The 10,805-nt window shown below is 38.5% G+C and overlaps 1 protein-coding gene across 1 annotated transcript; it reads left to right on the forward strand.

Annotated features, from left to right (window-relative positions):
• Nucleotides 1-4,388: 4,388 nt before the first annotated feature.
• Nucleotides 4,389-6,626, forward strand: LOC134644650 (uncharacterized). Its single transcript, XM_063497737.1, has 4 exons — nucleotides 4,389-4,909; nucleotides 5,710-6,040; nucleotides 6,123-6,298; nucleotides 6,395-6,626. Exons 1-4 carry the CDS (start codon nucleotides 4,389-4,391, stop codon nucleotides 6,624-6,626), a joined length of 1,260 nt encoding a protein of 419 aa, XP_063353807.1.
• Nucleotides 6,627-10,805: the final 4,179 nt, after the last annotated feature.

Raw genomic sequence — 10,805 nt, forward strand, 5'->3', positions numbered from 1 at the left:
CACATGTAAACACACAAACAAGGAAAAACAGGACTGAGGCAGAGAGGATGAAGTGGAGAGAAAGGCAGAAACAGGGAGGTCAGCAAGGCGAGGATGGGGGATCATGACATGTCTTTAGTCTCTTCTATGAGTTTTGATTTATTTTCCTTTTGTTCCTTATACTTTTTTTTTTAAAAACTATAAGAAGACAGCATGTACAGAGCGTCGGTCAATCTGAATAAGCATCCAATGAAGTTACTGTACCTCCTGTTACAAAACCACAGTTACAGTTGAAAAATAGGAATATTATGCACATGATTATGTGATTTGAGTGGATTTTTGTTTTTTTAAACGTTCAGTTATATGAGATCATGATCCTTGCCTGACTTCTGCAGATCTGTTCATAACAGGTCAAAATCTTACCACAGATATGTAAAATGTCATTTTTGTAATGCACTGCACTATGAGAACACAGTTACAATGAACTGACACAATTTAAATGCACTGGAATCCACTCAAATATATTATAAACGTCATCAAAATCTACCCAGAAGTGTGGAGTAAAATATAAAATATCCGTGTAAAATGAAAGTAGTTTTGAAGTGTCTCAGCGTAGCGTTACTGCCTGAAAAGATATCGCGAAGGAAACGAGTGCGACATGATACACAGAACACCACAAGCCATTTTTTCTGGGTTTTTTTCCCGTCTACGTGTCGGGGGCGAGGTAGTAAAATCAGATACTAGGCGCAGTAGGAAATAAGCGGAGACGAGCATTCATGCATCTCTCGTCTCTCGGACAACAGCAGGAGGAACGCCCTGACTACACTTCCTCGAGTTAATTAACGGTAAATATTATATTTTAAAGGAGTATTAAAACTAATACAAACGGGCTTATAATGCGTGTCTGGTTTCTGTTAGAGCTAAGTTTCTACTCATTGCCTTAATTCGATGCTTTAAACTGGATCTGTTTCCAAGTCGATACCACTTAAATCTCTATTCGACTCTTCTTTACTGTTTAACACTTTATTTTCACTGCACAGTCTTTGTACAAGAAATACGAGCAAAACACAATATATAGAAAATGTATGCGGTGTGTCTAGAGATGAAATGTACGATGTGTGCAGATGTAAGCAAATATATGTGTCAAAATAATGTCAAGTGTTAGCATTCATTGGGGAATGCAAATAGCTAATCAGACAATCTCGTGACAGCAACTAGATGTTTTTAGAGGATTATTTAAGTGACAGATTTTTAACTACTCCTCCTTCAGAGGTGGTCCTGAGGGTCGCTGTTGATAATCTTAGTCATAATGTGGGGGGAAAAAGAAGAAAAGGCATTGCTCTTGTGGTGTCATAACTGGGGATAAGGATGCAACTGTTTTTGGTTCTTTGTCAGACTGGTTTGAATGTTTTGCCCTCAGGATTAATCATTTTTTTGTCTGAGGATAAACTGCAAGGACAAAACTCAGTGACCATTGTTCTTTCGCTAGCTGGGCCCACGTCCTCATTTTAGATTTGACAGTGTTTTTATCGATAAAGGCAAAAGGCTTAAACATGAATTGAGCTGCGGTTTGGGGAAGGCCTCAGAGTGGACTGGCGGCAACTCTTGGGCCATGTACTAATAAGAAGTGAATGAATTTAAAAAAGGGAAGGGAGTGTGGGGCACAAAAATGAGAACAAATGGCTTGTGGAGCTGGGGGTGTCATATATAGATAAGAACCAGATGTTTGGAGGTGTATCTGTATCTGGGTGACAATTTATTTCCAATTAAATGCAGGTGTACAGCTGAGTCTTGTCTTTTTGAGGTGGCTCTTCTGCAATGCATGTGTCCTATGTAGAGGCCAGAGCACACCTCATAGCACTGCAAAGCAGTGTTATTACGTTTTTTGGGGGGTGTTTTTTGCTTGGGATAAAGCTGTTTTTGTCAAAAAACACCTTTTTTGTCAGGCAAACTAAACAACAGTGTATGTTGTTTTCAAATCTCCTTTTTTTGGTATTTCCTTATCTTAAATAGCAAACATGCTTGTGCAGGCACACAGATGTGGGCGAACTCAGGGGGTGTGTGGGCGAACTCAGGGGGTGTGTGGGCACAGGCATGACACACATTTCACCCTTTGGGGTCTGTGACAAAGTGGGTGAGAAAACCTTTTGTCCAGAGTTAAAAGCCTGATATTTTTAGTTAACATTCTTGTTTTGATTTAGCCATATCAAATATGTATTCTGTAATAGGCAAACATGTACTATCCCGGGTTTGTTTATGTTTTGCACTTTTACAGATTATATAACATAACATCTTGGTTTAAATCAATTCTGACAAGTTTGTTAAGTAAGTTACCGTGTTATTTATTTCAACTGTTAATCTGTGTAGTTTGAATTCACCTTACCTACCTGTCTTCCAGGAACAAAAGGAGGAAATGTAGTTTCACTTCCCGTATTTATAGCTTCATGGTTAATCTGAGGTCACAGGAAGAGACCAGGTGAAGAAGGGGGAGAATCCTTGTAATTTAATAAAGCTCATTTTAGAGTGTTTATAAAGAAATGAATGTATCGTTGTAATATGTATTGATTACACAGCATAGCTTTTATTGCTTAGAAGGAGTAGCAGCATAGGATTGAGTAGGGAAATGTTTGCCTTACCTACCTAATGGAATAGTCCAGGGGTGAGAGTGTTTGGTTAAGTGGACTATTTAAGCAGAAGAATGCAGGTGTTTGAGGAGAAAGGAGCAGGTCAGTGTAGCTGTATGCATGTGGCCAAATTGCTGTTGATTTAAGTTCAGTTATGTTTATTTGAACTGAGTTAACTATGGAGTTAAGTTTCTTATTTATTTTTGTAAATATTGTTTGGTCACAAAAATGGTGAATAAATCACTCACTACACTGGACAGCATCTGTCTCCTGCCCTTCTTTAGCCACTTAGGTCAAGTTCTACCACAGGGTCCCTTGATTTTGTAAAGGAGCATCTAGTATGGGTTGTCCACAGAAAACTGAAGGGGGATTCAAAATGGAAGTTAAAGTGAATCTTATTGATATTTGGTGCTGCAAAAGAACTCAATAAGTCAAACAATATCGGGTCATATTCCATTTTCTTAAACTAACTTGTTTAATAGGATTTAAGTTTTTTCTTTCTTTCTTTGAGGACACTCTATAGCTCTATAACGTTGTGGTTTACATGTTTTGTAAAAAAGATAACTTTTGTGTAAAAATCTGCCAAATCAATTATGTGGTGAACTTGCAAATAAAGAAATGGGTATCTTGATGCATGCTCAATCATCCAGGTAAGTATATCCCAAAAGGTTGATTCTGTTCATCTGGATGTAGCGTTTTCAGTGGGAGAATCATCACTCATCCAAGTGACTTCTTTAGTCTCAGCTGACTGCAGGTTTCCCCAACCTTATAAACAGTACATTTGCACAATGACTGAAACTAGCCCACTGAATAAACAGTAAGCTGTGAGGTCAGTTCATTGATCATTAATATGCAAATTGTCATGACCATTGATCAACTACCACTAATCAAAGCCCATTGATCAATGACCATTCAGTGGGCTATGCTGGCCAAATGAGTGCCAGTGATACATTGGGCAATTTTTTTTTTTTACCATCTGGTTTAGTGTTTTTTAACCATCTGTGGTAAAATTGTTATACTACACTGATATGCCGTTGGTGAGAATGCTCTCAATAGTACAGTGGTTGACATTGACTAGTATCCTGGGACACAGGTGAGCTTTCTTAAGGCCTTTTTTAAATAGGAGAACAATCAGGCAGGATTCAGTTATTACATAAAATGAACCTGGAGTTTGGGTCTTTACATCTGTCAAGAATATTTCAGTAAAGACACCTGTAGAGGCTAAGCCTATGCTTGAAGCCACTGAGGTGTTTGTTAACGGGGGTGACGCAATGTCACTGGTATGCATGAATTAATTAAACAGTCCAATAACTCCGGCAGTACTTATCTTGTCCTTTTGGTCTTTATTCCAACATCATTTTAACATAACAGCGCAGCGGTCACAAACTGTTTGCCTTCTTACAATTAACAACACACCTGATGCTGATTATGTGCGTCTACCTTAAATACCTTTCCGTGAACCAATCATACGAAAACAAAAAAAGGTGACCTTTAGCGGCAACATAAGGTATTAACCCAAAAATGGCTCCTACAACATCAAAGTGGCTACTTAAATTAAATATAAAGTTTGAAAACAGGTTTGTTGATGTTCCACAAACATCGCAGCAAGCAAATTTCTAAGGAATTTTTACATTTCTCTTTGTAATTGTGATTCTACACCTGCTCCTCAGGTTGGAAATTAGCTTCATCTGCGCTGGATGGATGGATGCAGCAAAATCTCTCAAAAAGAAGCTGGCTCTCCCCTTGATTGTTGCATTAATCTTCATTATTCTATTCAATGTGAATATGCCAAACAACAACAACAAATCCATCCCAAAACCACATGGGGCTCCAGGTGTTTGCTCCTTGGGAGTATCTGAGCAGACCATCACCCCGCTCAAAAATACCAAGCACTTACTGGTGTCAGCATACGTGGACCAGAGAGTGAGGGATTTGGATATACGCATCATTGGCATATTTAAGAAAGACTCCATACAGCCCCTTCACTGCGTTTTTTGCTGCACAAATTTTTTAAGTAAAACCACTCCAGCAACAATTTTACAACATTCTGATCACTTTGGTTTTCCCTTCGCCACTACAGACGTCATGTGTCAGATTCCTCAGAACTGTAACGCTACACATGTCACTCTCTTGACTACACCAGACAAAGAAAGTGCATCTGAATATACCTGGCTTCCTATAAGAAACCAAAAGAGCGACAGGCAAAAGGAAGAAAACATGAAGTTTGACTTCACAGTCTGCATTTCTAATCTGTTTGGGGACTACAACAATGTGCTTCAGTTTGCAGAGACTCTGGAAATGTACAGGTGAGTACAGTAACAGCACTACAAGCTACAGAGTGAAAACTATGCAGCAAACTTCTGTGTAACGGTTGCTGTTAATTGTAAAGCTCCTGAATTTCTTCAGTGGTGTTTCTACTTCTGTATTCAAGAGCGGAGGATAAGGTTGGCTCGCTGAACTTCAGAGTCTTTGACATTCTCACCAAAGTGGATATTTCCAGTATTAGAAGTTTCAAAATGTAGCAGGTGCTGATGTAAGTGTGGAGCATAGACTGTATATGGTTAGCTTGTTAACACATTAGCGGTCCAGCCCCACGCACGGGGCAATCCGCCTTAACTGGCTAACGGAGATTTGCCCCATTAATGCAGGTATGGCGTTAATGTCATATTAACAAGATTAATGCTGACAGCACTACTTTCTTTATTTTTGTTTTGGGGTTTTTTTGTTTGTTTGTTTTTATCCAAATGTGGCCACATTTGACTGAGGCCACACAAAACATCCTAACCCCTAAAGCTACCAGTATCCAAACCATCCATAAAGATCTAAGATCTGTTTTGTATCAGGATATAGACTTCCTTATAATGCTGTGTAAATGTTTTCCTTTAGAAGATGCCCCTAAACCTAACTGGCCTCTCTGTGGCTTTAAAGTCAAATGTCGTCTCAAACAAAAAAATCTCTGCTTTTCCAGTTATTTGTTATATGTATGCTTCCTAACTCCTCTGTGTGATATGAATGCATTTTTGTAAGCTAAATGCAATAAATAACAAAGGCGTAAACTAATGAAATATAATAAATGTAAGCCTTTAAACCTGTTACTTTGCCCCAGGTTGCTGGGTGTGAACAGAGTGGTGATCTATAACACCAGCTGTGGTCCAGAGCTCGATCGCCTGTTGCAAAACTACAGCGACGAGGGCTTTGTGGAAATGGTTCCTTGGCCCATTGACAAGCATCTGAATCCATCTCGTGGCTGGCTTCACTCAGAGCACGGAGGGGACGTGCACTACTTTGGCCAGCTGACCACACTTAATGAGTGCATTTACAGATCAATGGAGCATTCCCGCTATGTCCTGTTGAATGACATTGATGAGATTCTAATGCCATACAAGCACAACGATCTGATGTCTTTGATGAACACGCTCCAAAAACAGCATCCAAATGTAACATTTTTTTCTAAGCATTTCTAAATTTATTTTCAAATGTCCTTCCTGCACCTGTCAAACCTAAACTGTTCTTCTACAGACAGGAGTATTTCTCATTGAGAACCACACCTATCCCAAGAAGCCTTTTAATCAAAGTAAATGGGGACCCCTGCCTCAATGGAACGGGGTGCCAGGCTTTGATATTATGGTGCATATCTACAGAGAGGAGCCTAACAGAAATATTTACCATCCACACAAGCTAATAGTTCAGCCAAGGTGGGTTATAATGGGAGAAATGGTTGAGTGTTCAGCACTAGCATTCATTTAACCCTGAGGCATTGTGTGATTGTCCATGTATTTATGCACCTACAGAGCAGTGCAGCAGACCTCAGTGCATGATGTGCTTAAGATGTCTGGAACAAAGTTCAAGGTTCCACCAGACGTTTGTCGGATCATTCACTCGCCAATCAGTACTCCGACCGATCCACCACTTGATCGGCTTCACGTGGACACCCGACTGTGGGACTTTAAAGACAAACTGCTCCCCAATGTGATCAAGGTGCTGCGGAGAGCAGAACTGCTGAGATCAGAGACGCAAAACTGATAGATGATGGACAGAAACACAAATATTGAAGTTTTAGGAGAAAAAAGCTGGTCAACAAAACATGGGCTGACCTACAGGGGTGGCATGGGGTGGCATGTGCCAGCCTAAAATAATGTCTTTCCATCCCAAGTCCACTCTATTTTTGCTTATCACAATGCTGTATATTAAAATTAGCCAGCATTAACACTCTGAGTCTGGCTACAAGTAACATTAAATATAAATTCTAAAACTGAGTATATTGCATAGCGTTACCTCCCTGCACCACTAAAAAATGTTTCAGCCCATAAAGCAAACGGTTTTATTTCTTGTTGTCAGTAGCAACCAATGCTTATGATTGTGCCAGAGCACACAATCATAAGCATTTTGAATCAACACAATGGCTATTTTCCGATTTCAACACAGGTGGTTGATTGCTCCACTCTAGAACTGGAATGAAGGCGAGTGTTATTAACCCTCTGGGTTGACGGACAGCCACACCTTCAGATCACATGACCGATTTAAGCTGACATAGCTACAAGCTGCAGTCACGCATCTTCTAACACCAGGGTCTCTATTTCGGCTTGTGTTGAAAGTCCAGACTTCAAACTATATGCCAGTTTTTACATTTTATTGATAAGCCACTATCAAGTCTTATCAAGTTATGATAAGAAAAAAAAATTAATTAAATTTAAAAAAAGAATACTATCGTCACGTTTTGTGTAAAAAGAAACGGTAAAAACGGCATTTGGACAGCGCAAAAAAGGGGGAAAAAATGCCACCCTTTCCTATTGGGGGAATAGTGTACCATGTCCACCGATAAAAATGATATGGCAACACGTGGGATTTGGTGATTTAGGAACAGGGAAAATTTGGGGGAGTGGCGGTGGCGAAAGAGAGAGCGATATCGACTAATTTTAGTTTTTAGTTTTAGTTTTTAGTATTCGTAAATGGTTGTACAAAAAATGGCAGATGCAGTGGTTGCAATTTTAGGTAAATGGTTGTATATAACTTAATTGTTTACAAAGTTTGTACACAGGTTTTCAAAATTTACAATTTATATTTGCATTTCAGGTTATGAAAATAATTCATTAAACGTGTTTGTGGTTTTTTCAGTAAACTTTTTCCGTACTCGGTTTTTATCAGGGTTTTGTGTGTGTGTGATTTCAGATTTTAGATATTTTATAGATATATGTTTCAGATATTTTATAGATATATGTTTTATATCTATTTTAACCACATATAATGCATATTACAGGATGTAAGAACTGGATATGTGTAGGGTGGCCAGCCTAAGAAGATTTCTCTAGATCCGCCCCACAACAAAATAGTCATTATGTGAGAGCAGTGAGAGCTACTGCTGTAGATGAAACATGAGACAGGCCAGGTGCACCACCTTTGAACATGAACACTTTAAATAATTTACATATGTTGTGATAGAATAGGCCCTGGGGAGCCATAGGAAGCTACCTTCCTGAAAGACAGGTTACAGACGTGCTTGGATTGTTTAATTAAGAACTTCTGTTGTCAAACTCATGGTAAACTTCCTCGTTATACTAGTCGCAGATTGGTTTCTTACGACATTTTTTTCATTCTTATATCACTGTTCTTTGCTTCATGCACTGTACTGACTTATATACATGTTACAGGAATGCTTTCAAACATTGTGAGCTAATCTTATTAGCGTTCATGCAGAGAGTTACATGAGAAGATTGACCCTAGTCTTAAATATGGTGATATATATAAAACTAAGCTTAGTATGAAATCTGTGAACTTGTTAAATTAAACACTGGTCTTTTTACTCTGTCACGAAAATGGCATGTTATTTCACTGCTGTTTAGACTCTATGACCAAACAAAGCAACACTCCCCACCATAGAAAGTCCACACTGATTGCAGACTGGAGGTGATAGTGATGCATTATTTTTGCGTGTCCAGATTAGGCAGGCAGAAGGTGTGTCATTGCTTTCACAGATCAAGATAAATAAGATTTTGTCGCCACAATGCAAAAAGTTGAATAACATTTTGTAATCATTTCCTTGTTAGTTGGCAGAGAGTGATAGTGGGAAACTCAAAAATAGAGCAAAAGCATCTAGTGAATTTTGTGGCCACAGTAGTGTGTGTGAGATTGCTGAGAGATGGAGATGCCTTCCAGAGAAAAGCAAGCTTGCTTGTCAAGCATCAGAAACTACAAAGACATGATGAAAATAAATGCATGCAGAGGATAAGCACACACCAGGGAGCACAAGAAAAACAATGGGAACAAGACAGGCACAAGCTTGACCAATGCAGTGAAGTAATGCCTGCGATAAAAAGGAAGTTGAATGCCACTTCCTGACTGGTTTCATAGCCGCAGACTTTCAATTTGCATTCTTCTTGTACAAACAACAAACTGGGTTAAAATGCTAAAATCTTGACATCTTGTAGTCAGTTAAAAAACAGTTGTTGGGGTTTTTTTTTAAAGGTTGCCTTAGATTTTGACATACAGATACAAATCTTACACACACACACAACTTGCTTAGTCCTGATTAGCTGCTGCTGATTTTAGCATTTAGCTCCAAGCACTGCTGGGTTTGTAAGTACAGCCCCACAGAGGACCTGGCATGGTTATTGTCTGTTGAGCTGTGGCTTAGTGTGGTTTAAAACAATGCAAGTAGAACTAACCATGAACTTAGTGACTTCAGATTTTTTTGTGGTCATGCTCATTCGCTGAAATGACCCGTTTTTATCTTAAAATGTGGCTGTAATAAAGAGTTATCCCTTATGATGAAAGAACAGCCAATGATGGGGGAATTGTTGTTTTTTTTGATTGGTTGTCACAGATTTTGAGATATGGATACAAAACTTAGATAAAAGAAACCACTTGATGCAAAAGCAAATTATGAACCCAACACTGACATGTTACCTCTTACGCTCATGTGACAACTGTAGCAGTTTACAAAAAGAGATGACTGGTCCTTTTCAGTGTAGCTGGAAGAAGTACAAAAAAACAAAGTCCAGGAAATCTTGCTAAATATTCTGAGTAAGTACAAATGCAGAAAACACCTGAGACACCATGTTTTTATGTAAAATTATTTTTTAGGTTTATAGGATAGGATTTTTAGGATTTTCTATCATTTTTCTTAGTTTAGCTTTCAGTTTTTGTTCATTTTTTTAAGTCTGGTGGATCCACTGCATTATTGGGTTCAATACACTCCTAGCATTTACGTAAAAATACATAACAGATGTTTACTTTGTACCATATTCAAGCAATATGGACTGCATATATATGGTTAATATGTTGCTTTACTCTGTTAAAGCACACCTCTCTATAAAAGCACTGTTCATTTTTTATGATAAAATACTACTCAATCATGTCTATCTTCAAGCGGGTTTCTCATCACTGTTGATGTTTACTTTACTGTGAACTCAAGTAGTAATTAAGTGGATTTACATCAGTCTATAAAACACATCAGCCCCAAACAAGATATATTTCCCGTGTGTTTTGGATATGTATTTCTTGTGCTTAATATAGATGTACTGTGTCTTCCTGTTTACATTGCATCTGGACCCACTCCACTTCCTTTTGTTGACACTGAACCTATTAGATCAGTGAACACCTCCTTATGTGGAGGATTTTAGATGAATTGGAAAAATTCAAAATCAGCCTGAAGTTGAAATATTTATGAATCACTTTTCAGCTTTTCTTTTGGTAAAAGCTGAAAAATGTCCCACAGATGCAAACACCACACACGGGTTAATAATATAAGTCCAATACTATATTATTTATATCTTTTTTGTCCCTGATAGTGCAACAACTGCCTCAAAATGAAATTCCCATTAGTGTCAGCTTCTTGCTTAGTCCCAATTAGCCAGAGCTGATTTTAACGTTTAGCTCCAAGCACAACTGGGTTTTTAAGTACAGCCTCACAGAGAAGCTGGCATGGTTATTGTCTGTCGTGAGTAAAACAATGCAAGCAGAACTAAATATGAACTGAGTCAGTAACCAAGTCTTTTTTTTTTTCCACACTAATTTTAACAAGTTCACAGACAAAGGTAAAACATGTCTCATTCAACTGAAATGGCCCATTTTCTTTAAATGTGGCTGTGATAAAGTATTAGCCCTTATGATAAAATAACAGTCAGTGCTGGCAAGTGAGTAATTTTAATCTCTGTAGGGACATCTGCTGGTCGAAAACCGGGTCGTCGACCAATGGAATCAATT

The sequence above is a fragment of the Pelmatolapia mariae genome, linkage group LG16_19 (genome assembly GCF_036321145.2).
Source record: "Pelmatolapia mariae isolate MD_Pm_ZW linkage group LG16_19, Pm_UMD_F_2, whole genome shotgun sequence".
Taxonomy (NCBI): domain Eukaryota; kingdom Metazoa; phylum Chordata; class Actinopteri; order Cichliformes; family Cichlidae; genus Pelmatolapia; species Pelmatolapia mariae.

What these genes read in the sequence shown, in the direction of transcription:
- LOC134644650 (XM_063497737.1), top strand. Translation starts at nt 4,389, where the DNA reads ATGCCAAACAACAACAACAAATCCATCCCAAAACCACATGGGGCTCCA. An exon ending in TCCAAAAACAGCATCCAAAT is followed by an intron (nt 6,041 to 6,122) that starts GTAACATTTTTT and finishes GTTCTTCTACAG; the next exon opens with ACAGGAGTATTTCTCATTGA. An exon ending in AAGCTAATAGTTCAGCCAAG is followed by an intron (nt 6,299 to 6,394) that starts GTGGGTTATAAT and finishes ATGCACCTACAG; the next exon opens with AGCAGTGCAGCAGACCTCAG.